This window comes from Pimephales promelas, chromosome 17, assembly GCF_988280905.1.
Source record: "Pimephales promelas chromosome 17, fPimPro1.hap1.1, whole genome shotgun sequence".
Lineage (NCBI taxonomy): Eukaryota > Metazoa > Chordata > Actinopteri > Cypriniformes > Leuciscidae > Pimephales > Pimephales promelas.
In genome coordinates this window covers 24,877,646-24,899,339 of record NC_142785.1, presented here as the reverse complement: position 1 = coordinate 24,899,339, position 21,694 = coordinate 24,877,646, and the positions used below count along the sequence as shown (strand labels likewise).

General features: G+C 36.9%; 1 protein-coding gene across 4 annotated transcripts in view; it reads right to left on the bottom strand.

Annotated features, from left to right (window-relative positions):
* Window positions 1-859: 859 nt before the first annotated feature.
* The window catches only part of dnmbp (dynamin binding protein), a 51,418-nt gene continuing 30,583 nt past the window's right edge, over window positions 860-21,694 (bottom strand). For 3 of the 4 annotated variants that reach the window (XM_039665080.2, XM_039665081.2, XM_039665082.2), the window contains 13 exons: window positions 10,897-11,093; window positions 10,713-10,812; window positions 10,476-10,623; window positions 8,147-8,164; window positions 6,953-7,152; window positions 6,698-6,828; window positions 6,504-6,608; window positions 6,247-6,378; window positions 5,555-5,887; window positions 5,268-5,447; window positions 4,268-4,466; window positions 3,534-4,177; window positions 860-2,107 (listed from right to left, as the gene is read on the bottom strand). In XM_039665080.2, coding sequence (XP_039521014.2) covers window positions 1,922-2,107; window positions 3,534-4,177; window positions 4,268-4,466; window positions 5,268-5,447; window positions 5,555-5,887; window positions 6,247-6,378; window positions 6,504-6,608; window positions 6,698-6,828; window positions 6,953-7,152; window positions 8,147-8,164; window positions 10,476-10,623; window positions 10,713-10,812; window positions 10,897-11,093 — 2,573 coding nt within the window. In that variant the 3' untranslated portion in view covers window positions 860-1,921. The remainder of the gene's footprint in view (window positions 2,108-3,533; window positions 4,178-4,267; window positions 4,467-5,267; window positions 5,448-5,554; window positions 5,888-6,246; window positions 6,379-6,503; window positions 6,609-6,697; window positions 6,829-6,952; window positions 7,153-8,146; window positions 8,165-10,475; window positions 10,624-10,712; window positions 10,813-10,896; window positions 11,094-21,694) is intronic. The other variant, XM_089122244.1, reaches the window with a different exon arrangement.

The following is a 21,694-nucleotide window of genomic DNA, read 5'->3' as shown; positions in this document are numbered from 1 at the left end:
TAAGGGGAGTATTTGTTGACCTCAATGTGGATGGTCCCTGGACCCTTTTTCTCGGCCCACTCTCTAGCAATCATTACTTAACAGCATTGATTTTCTGTGTTATGGTCAGTGAACCACAGATATGCAACAAAATTCTATTCTGGTTTAATCTAATGTCTAATATGAACTTATGCCAAAGCTTAAAGCTATACAACAAGTATACCCTGTTATCATCCCATAATTTATCTGCTGATATTTGTTGGAAATGTGCAGTGTACAATTAAACTAAAGGGAAATTGATTTGCACTGAAACTGTCCTTTGGACCTTGAACCATTTGGTTCCCATTGAAGTCCATTATATGAAGAAAAATCCTGGAATGTTTTCATCCAAAACCTTAATTTCTTTTCAAATGACATGGATATCTTGGATAACATGGGGTTGAGTAAATTATCAGCAAAAGTATTTTTAAAAGTGAACTACTCCTTTAACCCAAACCATCACAGAAAACGTTTTGACTGCTTTTTTCACATTTTCAAAAAACATCACTTAGATTTATAAGCCGTTTTTGCTAATTGTTTGAATTAGCTTTTATTTTAAAATGTTACATTTTCTTAATTTTAGAAATTGTTTTGTTATTATTTTAACAATTACTATTTTATTATATATTGTAGTTTTTATTTCAGTATTAATTTGAGAGATTTTAGTACAAGTTAAACTAAATAAGGTTTTATAATATTAACACTTTTGTAAGGGTGCAACTGAACGTGAATTTAAAATCATTTTCGCCAACACTGTGCTAAAATAGTTTTCATTTTGCAAGGATTCCAAACACATCAGTGCATTTGTACTCTACAGAACTAAGACGTAACACTTAAACCATAGTTTTTCAACTGATTTTTATTTAAAAGAGGAGAAACGGATCAGTTGACTCTGGAGTGCAGAAGTTCATTCTCAGTATATTCAGCATGAGAGATAAATATTCAGAGATCATCTGTTGGTGCATCACATCAAATGAGCTCACTGGTGCCTTGAACACACTCACAACTGCTCAAAACATTTCAGAATTAACTTGTAAATGCATTCAAGTGCAAGTGGCAAAGTAAAAAAATGCTATCAAAACGTAAAAAGGTAAATATATATATATATAAAAAAAAAACACTGTACCATAAGAAAAAGTGTCTCTTGCATTTCATTCATATTTTCAGGAATATGATATGGTCACCAGTAGTAATATTGTTCTTATCTGGGAGCCACAACAAGAAGTAAATTAAAACACTTCACATGAATTTTGTTCGCACTCATTAATACCCAACAGAATCGTTTTTCTCTCTTCTAGGTGCACTGTGATTGTCAGATGATGGGTGGCATCTTCTCAAAACACACCACACACTCAAACAAATGCATTTTTACTGGCAAACAAACAAACAAACAAACAAACACACACTCAGTCAGTCGCTATCATGCCAGTCCTGAAATATGAATCCCAATCTACTTCTAGTGTGAATCACACACACGGCCAATACAAATCCTCCACTCCACTCCTACACATCAAATGAGATCTGCTCTCAACAGAACACTTAAGCGCTAACACTATAAATGGAATATCTGAGAACAGCAGGAAATGTCAGACCATTGAATTCGACATCAAACTGTTTCTCAGGAAAAAAAAAAATCACTCCATTATTTCAAATTCCACATGCACCATGCTCTATGAGCACTAGGAGGCGCTCAGGAGTTACATTCATTTGTGGACTACATTGACTGAAATCAATAGGGAGGGTATTTTTTTCTCCATAAGTAGCAATGACCAGTTCACCACGTCAGTGCATCTCCTCTATAATTAAGGCACAATAATGTCCTTTTCTAGTGTTTCCCCCTGTAATGAGTTGGCCTTTAGTGGCCTGGGGTAGTTGGGAGATTTCCCTTGTACAAATGTGCAGCTCATGTGTACTCAGATTTGCGAATGTAGTTGGATGGTACGTAACCCCTCCGTCCTCCTGCCTCCCCCAGCCACCACTCCGGGTTCCCATTCATGTCCTGGAACTCAAGGATTCGTACCCGCTGATTGGCTGAAATGCTGAGCTCATTTGCACACCGTGCACTGAAGGAGTAAAGAGCGTAATATATCTGGGGGGGAGGGGGGAGGTGGACGACAAGTAGAAAAAAAAATATGAAGAAATAAATAGATGTAAAACCTGTTGTTTAATCATTTTATTGTACATTCAATGGTTTTTAATTTTTGTATTTTTAAAAATAATTTTATGATTTTATAATGTATATACAAAACTGTTTATGAACATCAAATGTATTTAAGGAGCTATCTTTAGCTCCTTAAAGGAGTAGTTCACTTTAAAAAAAACTTTTGCTGATAATTTACTCAACCCCATGTCATCCAAGACGTCCATGTCTTTCTTTCTTCAGTCGAAAAGAAATTAAGGTTTTTGATGAAAACATTCCAGGATTTTTCTCCATATCATGCACTTTACTGGTAACCAAACTGTTCAAGGTCCAAAAGACAGTTTCAGTGCAAACTGCAAACTGTTGAAAGGGCTTTAAATTATTCCAGACGATGAATAAGGGTCTTATCAAGCGAAACGATCGCTCATTAAAAAAAGAAATATAACAAAAAATAACAAAGTTTAAGTTTTAGAAGCTCAAATGGTCGCCTTGCTCTGTTCTGTGATGCGCGTTTGTGACTCTCCTGTTCGAACTCGTTCATCAAAATGAACAAATTTTTTCCTGAGTCAATTCGTTCATTTTGTTTGTTGAATCAACCAATTGACACAAAAAAAGATTAGTTCATTTTGATAAACGAGTTCGCACAGGAGAGTCACAAACGCACATCACAGAACAGAGCAAGGCGAGCATTTGAGCTTATAAAACTTAAACTTTATTTATTTTTTTTTGTAAATGAGCGATCGTTTCGCTTGAAAAGACCCTTATTCATCGTCTGGAATCGTTTAAAGCCCTTTCAACAGTTTGCACTGAAAGTGTCTTTTGGACCTTGAATCGTTTGGTTCCCATTGACGTACATTATATGGAGAAAAATCCTGAAATGTTTTCATCAAAAACCTTAATTTCTTTTCGACTGAAGAAAGAATCACATGGATATCTTGGATGACATAGGGGTGAGTAAATTATCAGCAAAAGTTTTTTTTTTTTAAAGTTAACGACTCCTTTAAATACATCTGGGTTACAAAATAGGTTTTAAAATCAACATGAAATAAAAATTTAACCTATTAATATGAGGAACCATAGATGTCAAGTAATGCAGTTTAATTATACATTGAATTACATTTATTACATTTAATAATTATTTATGTATTTAATATATAATAATTATATAAATGTATTTACAATATCCTAGTAATAAGGATGCTAATAAACAACTAGTTAATAGTACCCTAAACATTGTTACCATAATTTAATTTATTCAACTTGTATATTTTCATTCAACAAGTTATATTATTGCTTGTTGTAAAAATCATTTTACGTTTACTTAAGCAATCACTGAATTTTGGAGTGATTAATTTGTGTTTGTGATATGACATACCTGGTGTCCATCAACCTCAGGCTCTGGATCTACATTCTCCTCAGGGGGGAACTGTGGTCTTCTCTGCTGTACCAAAGAGTCTCCATTTTGTCTTTGCAGTGAGCCACGCAAGTCGTGATAACTCGAAGATGATTCATACCTGGAATTCTTAATGGAGGAACAAGAATCTGTCTCAGGGAAATCTGGAGGGTCACTGTGATTGGTTGGAGTGCTTTGATCCGAGTCTAAAGAGTCTCTGTGATTGGTGGGATTTCGGTATGAAGGCTCTGAGGAGTCCCTGTTATTTCGACAGGCTGTCTCTGACGGTTCTTTGTGATTGGGCGAGTTTCTGAAGGTGGGGTCAAGGGAATCCCTCTGGTTGGCAGAGGAGTAGTTGGCTGAAGAAGCCTCTCTGTTTTTCCTTGGAGTGGTTTCCTGATTAGGGCGAGTGTTTGATTGGTGTGGAGGCATCGTCGTTGAGAAGCTGACAGTCGAAGTCTCCTGGTTGAAAGTCAGAGTGCTGTTACTATTCTGCCGTGAGAACATGGGAGAAGAGCCACCGTAGCCCGACTCGTTTGACGATTGGCTTTCAATGGAAACATCCGACTGACTCCTGCGTGGATTGTAGTGCTTTAAGAATGAGCTATATACAAAGCCCTTCGTAACTAAAGAAAATCAGAAAAAGGGGTGTTCAAGCCAAATGCATTTTAAGAAGTGCAGACATGTGAATCATACACAGATGTTTCAATACAAACCTCCATTGTCTATAAGCCAGCGGTTTTGGCTGCCCATTGGGTCTTGCTGTTTGATGACACCCACTATGTCTCCCTCCAGTACGGACACATCCAGGTCCTGTGCTGCGTTAAAATTTCTTTCAGCCTGGTAGAGTTGCTCTGGTCCATATCTTGCCAGAAGCGCCGCTCGGTGCTCATCCGTCTGTAGCACATAGTTTGGCTGCAATGTCAGACAGAAAAAGGGGAAAAGAAAGAGAGGAGAATGAATAATAGACGGAATACTGCCTGATTAATGTCTTTCTTCGCGGTGGTTGGCAGTGGTGCTGTTTAAACCAGCCTAAGCTGGTTTGTTGGTCTGGTAAACAGGCAAACCAGTCAAGTCTAATCAGCTTTACATTTATTCATTTAGCTGACACTTTTATCTAAAGCGACTTACAATTGCTATATATGTCAGAGGTCGGAGCAACTAGAGGTTAAGTGTCTTGCTCAGGGACATATTGGTGTCTCACAGTGGATTCGAACCCGGGTATCTCACACCAAAGGCATGTGTCTTATCCACTGGCAGGGAAATATTTAAAGGAAGATATTTAAAACTAATTAACTTTGTTGCTAAGAAATTTTATACAAAAATAAAACATTTTAGAATGATCTATATCATATTATAGTGTTTATTAATATTCAGAATTATTTTGTACGCATACAACTTTCAAGCTGTGATAATTGTTTGCTTTTGTGCTTTGGTCATTTTTATTAGTTTTTAAAATAATTTCAATTTCGTTTTAAATTATTTTTTATCTTAGTTTAGTAAATTTAGTACTTCAACTATTTCAGTTAGTTGCCAAGGCAACATTTCAAGTTTAAATTACGCTTAAGTTGACGTATATTAAGCCAGCTTTAGCTTTATTTAAATTACCGAAAACGATTTTTAATATTTAGTTCATTTTTCGTTTAACTTTAGATAACAATAACATTGCTTAGAAGCCGTGTCTGTTTTGGATCAGGCTGCATTAGGGAAACTCACAGGGCCTTGTTGCTTCCTGGAGCTTTGCTTCTCCAGAGTCTTCTTCTCAAAAGGCTTGCGTAGAGTAGTGGGAAGATTATCAGGAAAGAAACTGAAGCTCTGAAGTAAATCCAAAACTCGTGTGTGCTCTTCTTGGAACAAGGACACTAGATTTCCTTCTGTTCCACCCAAGCCAGATAGCTATAGTGATGAAAACAATAACAAGAAGTTTAAAATATTTAAGGCGGCTGTCAACATCCCAGAATCATCAATTATGAATGATGTAGATGATGAAACAATGTCCTCACCTGCAGCAGTGGTGTGAGTTCTCCCAGTGTGAGTGAAACAAAATCTCTCTGGGCTTGGGCAAAGCCCCTCACACAGCTGGTGAACAGATCTTCGGCTGCGTGGTGAAACTTGGGCAGCTCGTCCAGCAGCTGGGCGTTCAAGGCTTCGTAGTTATTCCTCGCGGCCTGTAGCTCCTCCTGCACACGCTTGTCCTTCAGCCTCTCTGCACGCTCCTTACAGTTGTCGTAGTCCAGCAGCTTGTCTCTACGTTTCTGGATCAGTTTGTGGGGACCGGCGAACATATTGAGCAGCTGGGTAAGTGGAGTGATGACTAGGTCTTCTGTCCTCTCCTTCTGCTCAAACACAGACACACATGCACTCAATTAGAACCAGTCAAGATATAGTTCATCATGATATTATGACATAAGATCTGCTTCATTCAAATCAATGTCTAATAGGGGGGAAAGAAAACTAGATCACAAAAAAAAAAAAAAAAAAAAAAAATCTGAGTAGTGTTTCTTCATGGGGAGTTATATGCTAATTTTGTTATATGTGAAGAGTAAACCTTGTGTCTACAAGCTTAGAAATGTGTTTGAAAAACACTAACATTAAGTAACATCAGTTAATAGTATAACTCACCATTACAAATGAATCTCAGCTGCTTTATCAGTTTTTAATACTAAATGTAATGTGAAGTCATTTTGGTACTCACAAATTCTGTGAACTGTTTGTCGCTGATGCATCGATGGGCTCTTTGGAAACGTTCAGGATCCATTTGCTGTTGCCGCTCTGTGTAGATGTCACAGAAACTGATGGCTGCCAGCACCTTTACTGAGGCTGACTCCTATTGGATTTGAAAAAGGCGGGCAAAATTACTTCATATACTGAATTGTGAAGTGATTTTGATTATAACGCAAAACAAAAACTGACTAAATGAATGGAAACATATGGGATGCTTTAAGTTTATACCCTTATATGCTGCAGATAGAGGGAGATGTTCCTGATGAAGGATTTGATGAGTCTCTCCTGAAGTCTAAATCTTTTCTCTGCGTCATCAAAAGCTTCATCTTTGATCTAATGAGGAATGAAATGCAGTTCGGTTAACACCAATTGTCAATCGATTCTCTCTCAGTAATAGATTCTTAATAACAGAGCCAATGTACCTGAGGTGAGATCCCAGTCAGGTGCTTTAAATGGCTGCTCACTCTGTTTGACTTCTTGATGATGGAGTGCATACTCAGCTTTGAGATCTTGTCAATGAGCCTGTCTTCATCAACTTTGCGGTACTTTACCACTATAGACAACAGATGGTGCTGTTGAGTTATGCCAGATAACAGACATCATATCCGACAGACAGACAGACAGACAGACAGACAGACAGACAGACAGATAGAGATAGATAGATAGATAATATATACCAAGATCTTTTCTCCTTTTGTATTCATTGATATTGACGTTGATCTCTTTAATGGACATCACTGCCTCTGCGAGCTGCTTCCTGTCGTGGTGTGACTCCGGAGTGGCGTTGAGCAGTTCCATCAGGAGCAGGGGGTAACGCATCACTCTCTGCACCGGCTTTATCAAGAAGGAACCTAGATTAATGTAGTTTGTCTTTCCCCTGTGACAGAACGAAAGGATGAGAGAGGGTGATAAAGTGAATAAGAGATTTATATGCTCATCTACGTAACATTCTTCATCCAGATCTGACAAAGACTGGGGTCACTGAACACACACATTGTTTTCATCCATCAATTATCCACTGGCTCACTGTCAACCACTTTGAAAAGGGTTACAGGAGACACAGTAGGCTACTAAGACATTCTAACAAAGAAAGCACACTTTCTGACTGATGGGATGAAAACAGAGGAGATCCAAATCCACAGATGAAGCATGATTTGGATGTGTTACGGAAATATTTAACATCATGAAGCAATAACAGTATTTTCAAATAGTAGAGCTGGAATAATTGTTTCCCCCCTTTGATAAATTTGTGTTAATAGCTGTTTCACATGCCACCAAAAAGCATTAAATCAATTGCAAGAAAAAATATGCAAAGCAGTGAACCAATTTTCCCACTTGGGTCATATTCTGACTCAAAAAGTCACTGTATTGCACAACTAATTTGTAGAACTGGATAAAATTCAGATCAAATCACAACCTTCTTTTGGACGATTTTTAAAATGTAGTATAGTCCGATTTACAAATAACTCAAACGAAAGAACCAGTTCTTTTAAGTGAATCAAAATGATTCTGATTCACAAATAAATGACTCTAAAGAACTGGTTCTCTTAATAAAGTAATAATAAAAACGATCAGTCTGAAACACTTCCCAGCAAAATTTACAGCAGAGGCAGATTTTCTTTCTATATGTAAAAACATGTGAGCACAATGGGTAATATAACTTAAATAAATGAATCAGAATCATTTTCATTACCTAGCCCTACTCATTTAAATCAGAATATGACTCAGAATTGACAAGGAAATGACCACAAAGCACACAGAGCATACAAGTCACCCTGGTCACACAAGAGCACAAGGAGAAAAGGGTTACGCAGGTTAATAAATGTTCAGCATGCAGTCAGGCACTTCACATGCAGTTGCGTTAAACTTACCACTCACGGTATATCCCTCTGTCAGGGGAGAGGAAGGAGGAGAGAGGAGAGAAAGGGAACAAAACACAGTGTTGTTTTAAACCACCTCTATCTCTTGTTTGAAAAAAAAGCTAATAACATTTAATGTTCTTGTTTCACAGCGTATTTCTAAAATAAAAGTCAGGGTTTGCCATTATGCTGTGATGAACATGAATGCAGCGGGCAAAATGGCAAGACAGACAAGAAAATGAAAAACTGTGTGTGCTCGATTAATAAGCTCCTTGTTGCCATGGAAACTCATGCCATGGGTGACCCTCTGTGGGGCCTCAACTGGCCCCTTTCTGATCTCCCACTGAGAGCCAAAATCAAATGTCAGTCAGAGTCTAGTGCACGCAAGTGTGGAGGATAAAAGTTATAAAAGACTCCAGACATTTTTCTTCGGGAACATTTTAGAGGATTTATTTCACTTTTTTATGGCTAGATTCATTACAGTAACATATTGCCAGGGAATCAAAATGCTAGGCAGTGGATTTAGTGTAATTTGGAATAAAGCTAAGCTGTAGACTTGGCAAAGTGCACAAGCATTTCGCAAATGCCTTGATACTTGGGACAAACAATTCAAACTTGCCACTCCCTACTACAACATTTCTGGGACTTTTGAATCTAGTGAATATTTCCTTGTATTCTCTGTTTGATCTGGTAAAACACACAGCAAATAACAAGAATAAACTCTGTACTAACAGGAAGTGGCCTAGCTTATAAGACGTAGGAAAGGAGTCAAATTACACAAATGCAGTTGCCACAGGCAAATTGTTTAAGTTCAAATAAAGTTTTTTAAATGTATAAAGCTAAAGGAACAGGCTGGTAGCGATGAAACGCAGTGAAACCAACAAAGCGGTGAAACTAGGTGAGGCGCATTCCTCTCCCGCCATGCATTACTAATCCACAATAACAAAGATCTGAAAACTGAGAGACATAAAGCTTCTGAGTAATGCAAATAGACTATCGTGTGGGGTCTGTAAGGTTTTTCAATGTTTTCAAAAGAAGTTTGCACCAAGCCTGCATTAAAAATACTTTTAAAAAACAGTAACATTGTGAAATATTATTAAGAAAATATTAAATAATTTATTTCTGCACTGGCAAAGCTGAATTTTCAGCATCATTACTCCAGTCTTCAGTCACATGACCCTTCAGAAATCAATCTAATATGCTGCTCAAGAAATATTTCTTATTATTATCAATGTTGAAAACAGCTGTGCTGCTTAATATTTTTGCTGAAACTGTCATGCATAATTTAATCCAGATTCTTTGCTGAAAAGAAATATATATATATATATATATATATATATATATATATATATATATATATATATATACTAAAAAGATATATTTTGTAGTAATATAAAAGTCTTTACTGACACTTTTGGTCAATTTAATATAGTTTGAATTCTTAAAAAAAAAAATCATACAGAGCCTAACTTTTAACCGATAGTGTCCTTGCATATAAAACAAGGAAGTTCCCATTTCTCTTTTCCCATTTGACTGTGCTGGATGTGATGTGTATGTTTTGTGTAATGTGGTCGGGATTGTGTAAAAGGTCAATGTTAGTTTATAATGTATTTGATACATGATTGTACAATGTGTGCTATGTTTTAGTAATATGTTTTTTTTTTAGAAAGGCCTGACCAGGGACTGGGGTTGCAAATTAGCCTACTGGCTAGAAACCTTTTATGCAACACATTTACACATTTTGTTATGGCTTTGCCTATTACAACTATGTATGTAATAATGTGTGCTGCATTGTGCCTGACAAATAAACTAATAAATAAATAAATAAATAAAAATTAAAAAAAATTACAAGAATACAAAATGCGGCATCTGACATCACAAAACCAGACAATGAGAAGGGCAATGCCGTTTCCTGTTTTGGAATTCCACAGATGCCTTTAGTCACCCTATGTCTAATCAAATGAGTCCAGCGTAAAAGTGAATACAAATGGACTGGTTCCTCAAGATCCTAAGACACTGAGACATATCTCAATGATGACGCGAGTAACCCAGCACACATTGTGTGGCATTTTCTTGATGCTGTATTACTATACAATTCTGTCAACACCACATGACAGACAATCCCAGATACCATTAAAACTGACAGATCATATGTAACGTTAAACACACAATTAGAGTCCTACACAACTATTTTTCACAAAGTTACACACTGTTAAAAAAATCTTGACTAGCATTAACATGCTCAACCGGATCTGGACATGCGTAGGTAGTGCTAACCACAACATGCAATGAGCTGAAGATATCGGATTCATGAATAACAATGACCTTCGGTGAAAATTACCTGAGCTTCTCTAGACACTCCAACACGTGCTTCTGGATGTTCTCATCCTTCTCATAGGTCTCCAGTAAAGAGATGGCGTCGTCATGATTTTGGCAATAGATCTTGTAAACCTCCTCCAACTCACCTTTGTAGTCCAGGAACACTTGACCTGAATGAACAAAAAATGTATATGGTAAAATAGCAATATGAAAACTGATCTGAATCTATAATGTGAGTTTAGGGATTTTTTGCTCTAACCTGTTGAGTCAGTGTCCTGGAGGCTCTTGTAGAGTCGACGGGAAAGGTCAATAACAGAGTTGATGTTTCCAAAGAGACCATCAAAATCAATACTCTGGACCTACAAGATATGTGGATATTTAAGATTGAATGGTTCTCATTGCATAAAATACATCATACTTTCGAGTGCTTGATCTTTACGGACCCGTTTCTTCTGCAAAGGCTGAATGATCTCCTTTACACACATCTGAAGATCCTTGATGTAGTCATGTTCTGTCTGCAGAAGCTCGTCTATGACCTTTAATCTTTTCTCCATCATCCTTTGTTCGGGGTCTTCAGCGATGGCCGCTGATGCCGGGGATGATTCCAGAGACTTTGGCTGGGAGGCAAGCAGAGTCATCTCTGATGAGAGAGAGAGAGAAAACAGAATGAAAACAATTGTACCAGAATGTATAAAACAACTATATGGCTGCTGAAATCAAAATTCATCAAATCAGCTACACCTACTAGGCGAAAATTATGTTAAATAATTATCATTCATGAGCCTTTCAGTTTTAAAATGTGTCGACTAGACTTTACAGATGGTTCTAAACCATAGATAGAATGACAGAACGAACTTGGTTTTGCCAGTACAGACTTTGTAAAAGGTTTCACACCAGTCTGAATGGATTACACTCATTTATAAAACATGAGGAAAGAACACGGGACACATTAATTAAGCTGCCGGTATGAATAGGAAAGGGAAGGCAGTTTGCCCTGCGTGTTGCCATTGGCCGTCCAGAGGATGACACGGCTTGGAGTTTGGTTTGACTGCTCTTTGATCTTTTCGGTCAGAACTGGCACTCAAATGGGTCTGGGGCATGAGAGTGTGAGAGGGAGATCTGCTCTCACGCATCGGTGCCTCCCCACAATGCAGCCTGAGATGGTGCTTTATGGAGGTACAATGGACTGCCAAAGCTCGCAGTGACACATGGACCCTCTCAGGAGGCAGGGGAGGCATCTGAGGTGGGACATGGGACGATGCATTAGACTATGACTGTTACGATGACTTTTTAAAAAAAAAAAAGGATGCATAAAAACATGGGTGCGTACGATTGTGTATTTACTCGTCATACACGCGTGTGTGAGAGTTTCTGTCAAACCAGGAATGGAGAGATTAATTTAGTTTGTCTCTGGATTAAGACTTCTTAGCCATCTGATGTGGTGACTCACTCTGACATCACACTACAATAAATCTTTAATGTTGCTGATTTGGGAAAGACTGATAAGAGATTTGAGCGCAACCCAAATGGCCTTGTAATTCCACTACACATTTGACTTCTGAAATGTCACATCATAATAACAGTCCATAAACGAAATCTTCAGAGCCTCTATTCTGAGAAAAAGGGCAGTGATGACCACAGACATCGAACCTAACCCTAATATTAGTAGTTAACAATGATTGATTCTTACATTTGGTCGCTACAATACAGAATTTACTTTAGTTAGCAAGCATCCTTGGATGTGACCTGTTGTTTTAGCTAAGCCACAAATCTATGATGACACAACAGGACAAGGACAAGTCAAAGTAAAAAATAAAATCTTTTATGTATTATTAATAATATATTATTAATTAATATCGCCATAATAATATATTATAAGCATAAAATGGATCGTGCAAAATACAAGCAGGGGGGTTAAACTGTTAATAAAATAAAAAAAATATTAAAGGGATACTTCACCTCTGGGAAGATGAATGTGTATTTAATATTGGTCATTTATATAGTTGAAATTGAAGCATTCTAGACTGAGAAAAGGCAGAAAATGTATTTTTTTACTCATGTATACAACTACTAATAATGTTATCTTCTCTCTATAGAACGGGGCCTCTGTATGGCCAAACTTGTTGACAATAAGCATGCACTATTCTATCCCTGTACAACACTATACAACTAAATGAACAATAAATGAGTCTTTGTACAAAGCCCATCAACATGATGCACAGTGTGTGGCCCATACTAACCAAAGATGAAAAACAAAATGTTTTTGGTCTGTACAGCATCATTCATTCATGTACTAATTGTTCTACTTTACATACATGCACACATATTACTGCTACAATGCAACCTGTTGTGACCCACATCTAATTAATAGGCTTATTCATTGTTCAGAACAAAATAATCTTCAAAGAGCTTCAAATTCTCTCACAATATGCTCATTCAGATGGACAGAGTTTCAGCTCATACATGGAGCTAAACTATGTGAGCTCAGACAGTCTGAAACAAGAACATTTGGATCTTATTTTTCAAATTCAGACTTGAATGTAAGAACCAGTCACTGAAAAACACATGTTGATAGACAACTATTATGACTATTGTGGATTTATAGCATGGTTATTGGTTATAGTTTAGACCAAGTGGTTAGATCGTTAAAATAGGGCCCTTATTATTTTACTTTCTCTTTGTCATTCTGAAACAAAAATATTCATCACTGTTCTGAAGCTAAAAACTCAGAAACCCCTATATGAATGTTAACTAGTTATATTTTAGCAAAATGTGTACTGAAACCTTTTGATGTTTGTGGTTCATGGTTTGCTATAAGCTACAACCAAAATTTGAAATGAATCAGGTGTGTGCGAGTAAGGCGATTGAGAGTGCAAAGGTGAAAACGGCTGTAAATGTGTGAAACACCGAAAGCAGGAGAAAAAACAAAACAGAGAGCGGGAAAACCCTTCAGTAAGTTTCGGTAGAACTAAGGTTTAATTTCAAGACTGTGTGTACCAGAGCTCATAGACTTCTGTATGTGTGCCATGGTCTGGTGAATGGCAGAGGGTAATCTCGACCCAGCACACACATACACAATGGCTTCTCTTTCTGTTTCTGTGAACATAATTGATTGTGACATTATGTTTGGTCTGCATCCAGGGTCGTGCACCAGCCAGTACACTCCATGTGTTGCTCACAACATAGTTCCCACAAATGCAAACCCCAGGATGGCAAAAAAAAAAAAAAGAGGAGGCTTGTTTAAGACTCTGAACCAACATAGATTGCAAAGGAAATTTACAAAATTGTGACAAAATTATTGACATTTGTGATTTCAAAATCAAAATTTAAAACTGTAATTTAAGTATATACACACACATACACACACAAGTTTGGGGCCAATACATTTTTTTTTCTTTTTAATTATATTCAGCACTGAATTAAACTTAACAAAAGGGACAGTAAAAACGTTTCCATTGATACGCAAAATTCTACTTCATGTATGTTCATATGTCCTTTTGAAAGTCCTATTCATAAAAGAATGACAATTTGTTTTCAGCACTTATAATAAAAAGTAATTGAGCAAATCTACATATTTGAAAAATTCCTTAAGGATATGGAATAATCCTTCGCCATCACAGGAATAAATTACATTTTCAAATGTATTCAAATAAAAGTTACTTTGAATTGTAATACTATTTCACAATATTACTCTATTTTTAAATCAAATGTGCAACTTTGGTGAACATTAATGACATTTAAAAAAAAAAATCTTACTGATCCCAAAAATGTTATAATATACTAGTGATTTTATAGTTTTTATAGAAGCTTATAGATTTTATAGAAGCTTATAAATTTTTAACCCTCACTCTATAAGCTTCAAAACGTTATTTAATGGTTAAAATAAGGCACAGGAACACACTATGTTATTGTAAATCTATCAATGTTCATGCTCCATAAGCCACTAGTGTTGATTCTGAAAAGGCCTTAGTACACCCATGGACAATCAAACAATGCAATCAAGAGGTTTAAACTAGTGTACACAGCCACACAACACTTCCTCACACAAACACCTCTATCCCATGAACCAAACACTGATTTGCCAATCATACAGAACATTTAAATTCATCTATGGAGCAAAGACTTTCTATGTATTTTTGTCATCTCGGCAGCACTCAAAGAAAAGACGGGGCCTCTAAGACATCACCCACCTGTTACCCCCCAAACACACCAGAGGTCACAGGCGGTGCATTCCTCTAAAGCTGAGTGGAATCGCTCTGTCCCACTGTACAACAGGGAAGACTCTCTCTGGAAGACACAAACTCCATTCTGTCCCCGTATTACCATCTGAATGCATGGGAACCTGCACCATTACACACAACTGAGCGAGCACAGAGACAGTTACTCGCGCGCTAAAGCCTGGAGCTGGATTTTGATGCTATTAAAAAAAACTACACTGAAACTCTTTATTGGAGTAGAAGGTCTACTCCACATTTTTGGAGTGACCGGCTACTTGGACCATGGCCTTACATTGAGCCTGAATTCCATCAAGATCTTGAGGATCTCTCAAAACCAAGGCCTCTTTGCCTTCAGCTCTCTTAATCTTTTTCTGTTTAAAGTAGGAGTCTTTGTTCAGGTGTAGCAAGGAAGCAGGTGGGCCATTTTATTTGATGTGTATCGAGCTGAATGTTTGTTTATAATTAAGTTTACACATGCACACATATATATATATATATACATTATATAGATATTATGTACCATATACATATTATCATACATTTTCTATTCATGTTGGTACAGATTTCCAAATGGGAGAGCAAATGTATTGGATGATATTGAAAAAGTCAAAATAAGCAAACAAATGCATATAAAGTGGCCTGTCTTATAAATTAGTCTTCAAGGTATAACAATTAAGTATTGTAAGAACAAATGTGGTACAAAAAAGGAAAACTATTTTGGACTCTGAAAATAAATTGATAACATTGTTATTATTGTGAAACTGAAAGGTATTTTATGGTCTGACTGTGCAGAGCTGCTTTTGTTCCTTTAAGGTCACATGAATTATCAGGACTGTGTGTTCAACACAAAGTTCGCATAAGACTACCCAGTTACCATGGACACCTTTCACAACTGTCATGAGAGTAAGTGTGGGAGCGAGACGCATAGTATGTGAGTGAAAGCTGGACAACAAATGTCCAATCCACTTTTTCAGACAGATTTTCAGCACTAGTCAGAATTAAGAACGGAGTAAACACAGCTTGAAAAAATGAAAGTATGTCTTCCTCAAATCTAAATTCTCCATATGTGAAACAGAAGATTTTTTTTGCATAAGAACAGAAACGTGGCTTAAAACATTCTTTATCAACTATTTGAGTTGCAGCACAGAAATCTGTCACTGAAACTGTATTTTGTTTTGTTCTTCAATAGGCTGCAGGTTTACATTCCAGTTCTCTGCGACGTAGTCAGATGTCTGATATTGTGTGGGATGTGACACACCCGTAATAAACATGAGAAAGCATTCCATTAACCACTCCATATCCTCTCAGACTCAAGCTTGTTTCAAAACATCCTAACCTTACTTGGAAATGTAAATAAAGACAGGCATTGTTTTCTAATAAGAGCTTGAACAAATGATATGTTGTGGCCTTACAAGTCTACAGCGGCATATGTGACGTATCTAGAAAGTAATGAACAGGAATAAGTGGGACTCTTTTGAAAAGATTTGGACTCTTTTTAAGGCAAACAATTATTGCAGTGATTGAAGTTCAATAAAATCATGCTTTGCACTTAATTTAAAAGCAGATACATATTCTGACACTGACATTTTAGCAAAATAAATAAAAAAAAATAGTGATGTACCAAAATATTTGTCTAACAATTTTGGGTAAAACTGTTTTGGAGGACCTAAATCATTGATTCAAACATTGATTGATTAACGCTTCATGACAGACTAGTTCGAGCGGCAGCGTTTACTACTCTTACTACTAGTTACAGCACAAAATGAACGAATGAACATCAGAAGGTATGTTGAAAGAAACAGTAAAACTTACTGAAATGTATGATGTTAATGTAATTGATCAATCAAGGTTTGTGACATTTTTCAACTGCTTGTAAAGAATGTCACACAATGTTACATTTACCTCAGGTAAACCATTCACTGTCCATATTTATTTATGTCTTAAAATAGCTTGCTACACCCTTGCTTCATTTAATGCTAAATGTACCCGTTGTTTCATATCAGCAGAAAAATATACGGGGATAAACTGGCTTTTCTTGAGACTCCCCTGCTTCACAACATAGCAAATGAAATGCTAATGCCCGCCCCCTTCGTGACATGATTGGTTTCAAGGTAGTTTGTGACGTCAGAAACACCAGCAATTTCAAACTGCGTTTTCGAGATTGTCTTTGGTCCACTGCAGTTTTAAGGAGAAAATACACATTAATGGTGTTGACTTATGAATTTGCAGACGTTTTAAAGCATATTAAAACACCACATAGGCATACAAACAACATTAAAAACTTAAATGATTTTTACCCCATGTTTTTTTTTTTAAGTTCTATAAGTTTTTATAAATATAATATCTATAAAAACAGCCCCATGCACAATATAAATGCTTGTATACAACTAATTTTTTATTTGAGAATTAAATATTAAATACGTTTGTTTAAATGAGTTATTATATAAACTTTATTTTCGGTTTTGCTTCGTTTTTGGCTAAAAAATTTTGGTGCATGACTAATAGAAAAAATTTTTATAGTGGAAATGTACAGCTTTAGTGACAAGCCCAAAAACTGAGAACTGAACACACATAAGCAGAGATGGCAGAGAGAAATCACACTTCCAGGGGTTCTTGTGCTAGCCGAACAACTGCCATTGAGATGAACTGAATGTTAATGAACTGAGTGTTAATGAATATAACTCCCTGAGCCTAACAGTTAAAACTGGGAATATTTTCACCTTCTGAAACCATTTGGTCACCCTGTTTATCAGAGTTAGTTAGGCTATTGTGACTGTCTTCTTTCACATCACCTACACCATAATAAAAATCTCACCATTAAACTGGCTAATCTAGATGTTATGCTTGAATGTTAGGTTCACAATACCACATCTTTTCCATAGAACTCCTGATTCGCAGAATGTGACAAGATCATGCTCATGACTCAATGTGCATATTGGTGTAGTCCAAGTCATTTAGTCGTATATAATCCCCTTAACAGGCTGAGATTAGGATTATAAAGATATTACGTAATTGCATGCATCCCAACACTTTACTATTAACATAGATCCTCATGGCCCATGTCCACTCTCATAGACACTTCATATCTGGAACAGCACAGATGTGTCACTGTCTGAGCGCTGATAAACTACGGGAATAGCACTTTCTTGGAGGAAAAACTCTGAATACACAAGTAAATATTCAGTCTCGATTTAAAATTGCAGTAAGTCAAGGGCAAAGGCAACCGTATGTGGCAACAGGCACGTGCAGAGGGGGGGGCGTTGGGTGCTCGAGCACCTGCCCTTTTGCCCCTTGGTGCCCAAAGTGCCCTTTTGTCAAGACAAAATTTCCTCTCCTTTTTTGTATTTAAAGGCACTTTTGTGGATGCCTGCCCCATCTAACTAGTAGTAAAATGAATGAATAATAATTTAGCCGTAAATAAAATGACCCACATGATGACCTTTCACCTGATTCCTCACGCTGCACGCGCATTTTATAATTTCGCGCGGCTACGCGCAATCGCGCATTCCCAGAGGATATCTTCAACTCCTGCGGCTGCTGGTAAGTGGTGTTCTATTCTCAGCGAAGTGATTTTGATGTTTGTTTACTTATTATTATTTTTTTACTAGAACGACGTGAAGAGAGCATGCAGAGAGATGTTGTTTGTATTGCTGTGTGTAGGCTGTAGAAGTAACGTTAGCTTGCTGTTTGAGGGAGAAAAGTTTCACGGGCGTGGAGGGGTGTTATTTGACTAAAAACTATTATTTTTACTTTAAACTATTATTATTATTACAGTATTTATTAAAAAAAATATTTTCATATAAAAATGATTATCACAACTCTGGTAAGTTATCACATAGGCATACCAGTTAGTATCTTATGTTTTGTGTGCAGAAGCCTCTGTGAACATCTGCCCTAGTAACGTTACTATACTATTATTGTATTATTATACTATAGCAGCCTGGGTAGAATCTGAAGCTTTAGCAGGTCAGTGAACTAGTGAGCCAGTTCCAAACACTGTCAGCAATCTTTACATCTTGACATGGTCACATAAAAATGGTTTATTCAGCTAATACCCTATATTTCTGTTTATTTTAATGTCTACAGTCTCAGATCAACTCCAGCAGTATCAGCAGCAGCAGTAACAACATCAACAGCAAAGGCAGCAAACTCACTTAAGGACTTAAGTAAGAATTTACCAGAACAGGCATCACATTAATGTTAAAAATCTTGTAAAGTATTAATTGCTGTTTCTGTTTGCTTTGTTTTTTATTTTCATTGTATAAAATGTAACTCTTGTATTTTTGTAAATCAGTTTTTGCCATGAAAATAGCCACAGATGCTGATATGCCATTAAATATAAAACTATACTGTACTGCACGAAACATGGGCCACGTTAATTTTGTCCTACACAGTTCACTATAACAGCTGTTCTTTATTATTCTGTATAACAGAGAAGAAAAAGCCATCAGGTTGGAACAACTTAAGATGCTTCAGTTTCTAATCCCAGAGTTATATATAGAGCACATCAATTATTTTTTTAATTTTAAACTTTAAATTTGTCTTTTCTGTTCTGGTTCTTTTTCAAAACTGCATCAATGCATTTGCTGCTGTATCGATGCAGAATCATCTGTATTGATATATTACTGTATTGATATTTTGAGCACAGCCCTATAAAGCCTTGTTTCCATGTGCCCCATTTTATACTTCGAGCACCTGCCCCTACAGAGGTCTCTGCACGGCCCTGTGTGGCAATGAGCAAAAATGTTACATTTGTTTTTCAGGCAATGTGTGAGAGCTCCTGACCTATATTAACTAGCTAATTCCCTGCTCAGCCTGTGACTTGAGGCTTTTGTCTGCCAAGCTGGCCCTTGACTTACTGTTGTACAAACGTTGTGTGAGGGTTGGTTGAAGGTTTCCTCTTAATCCCCTTCCAGCCCACTGGCATGGGCAGCTGCACTGGGATTACAAAGACCAGCAACAGGTGACTAAATATATAAAGGCACACCAACATACACTTCTGGTAATATACAAATAATGTGTGAGTGTATCTGTGTATAAAATCATTAGGCTGGTAAAATGTTACGAAAGGAATCCAAGGATCTCAAATTTTAAAGCTGCAGTCCGTAGCTTTTTTGGGGTTAAGAATTATCCAAAATACATATTTGAGAAAATACATAACCAGCCAGTGTTCAAAACTATCTGCTTGCCTTAGCTCGATTCTGTTTTTAATTTCAGTGGTACTGGTGGATTTCCGCAGGAGATTTGAGCATGTCTTTCTGTCATTACATCAGATCTGTACACATAAAGAAGGAGTCTCGGCCAGTAGGCTATATTGCGTTTGAGGATGTTGGAGGTGGAGATTTATAGCCTTTTCTCACAGCACTTGATATAATTAAACTTATCAATTTGATGGTAGATCCAGAAAGGTTAAAACGACAATCACCAGTGACAACTAGAGATTCACTCGCTGTAAAATGCAAAAGACTTCAAAGTGACTACAGAAAAAAAAAAGACTGTCTGCAACTGGCCTCTTGCAAAAAAGAATACATATCAGAAGGACATTACATGTAGTCACGCAATGCTGACGTTGTTAACATTAACAATTTGAGAACAAAGCATAATTTACATGGTTTTGCGTGATATTTTAGATTCAATCAGGGCGATTAATGCAATGTCAGAACCAGAACAAAAGTGTTCTGGCTCTCTAGGAATTACTATTGGACAGAGAAGAGAATATAAGCCAAAAGAGAGTAGGAGTACAGTTCTGTCAAGCTTGAAAAAGATAACCACAGACTATGAGTCAGGCTGGGTTGACCTGGGCCTCCTCTTCACAGTGCCCCAAACTCAATAGTAAGAGGTCTTTGAAGGCTATATGGATTGGGGGGAGGGATCTGGTACCAAGCACATCCTAGTCCCAGAGATATCCCGTGGAGTATTTTTTTCTTCCTCCTCCCCACTGAGGTGCTGACTGGAGAACGAGGTTATAGAGGATTACCCTGGGCTGAACTGACCACCTGCTTTGTGTCAGACATGACACAAGACAGACGAAACTACCACTGAGCACCCATCACCAACCAGTGACAACAATAACAAACAATGACACCTCAAGCTAAAAATCTAACTACTGATTAGGCTGCTATAACTGAGGAACATCCATTCTTGATTGTCAGTGAAACCTGAAGGAATAGACAATTTAAACTGTAGATATACAGTGCTCCTCCCCCCAAACAAATAGAGAGCAATCACAATGAAGATGAATGAATCTCATTGCATTAATTCCATGAACTAGTTATTCTGTCTCGGTACCAGTCTCTAATGTAATACGCTAATACTACTACTACTAATAAATAAATAAATGTCTCAGAAAAGTTAGTTAGTTAAGAAAAATTCATTAGTTAAAGAAATGTTTAGCATCATGTGTTTGTGGTTTGTGATTTTTTTTCCAAACTATGGACATAAAAAACTAAATATGACTGGAAAAAAAATGCAGACTACTAAAAAAAAATCTTTTTGCAAGTATTATGTTTGAAAAGTAAGATAAGAAAAAAAAAAAAACCAACATAAAAATTACAGATTAACACAGCTTAAACATCCAAAAACATTTTGGGGCCAAAGTAAAGATTGTGGCAAAAGGGAATGTAAAATCTGAAGCTTAACAGTACTTTTTGGCTTTGAATGTTTTGGTGCTCTTTTTTATCTCTATCTAAAGTCAAAGTGTCATTAAACACTAGAGGTTGTCAAACAAAGGAAAATAAGTCTAAGAAGGGGGGGGAGAGCTAGAAAGATGCAGAGAACGAGGGGGTGAAGAGACGGACAACAAAAACTTTGAAAAGTAATCAAACCCGTTGGACAAGTTCCCCCCTCCCTACAAGTTTCCAAGTTCACCTCGGAGTAAAAAAAAAACAAACACATGAAACTCTGCGCCACACTGACAGCTTCAATAGACAGTCTCATAGACTTGCATACCCATGCATTAAGATGGTGACAACACAATCAGCACTTTTGACATTTCCTGAATTGATTAGGAGAACTCTAGGACAAG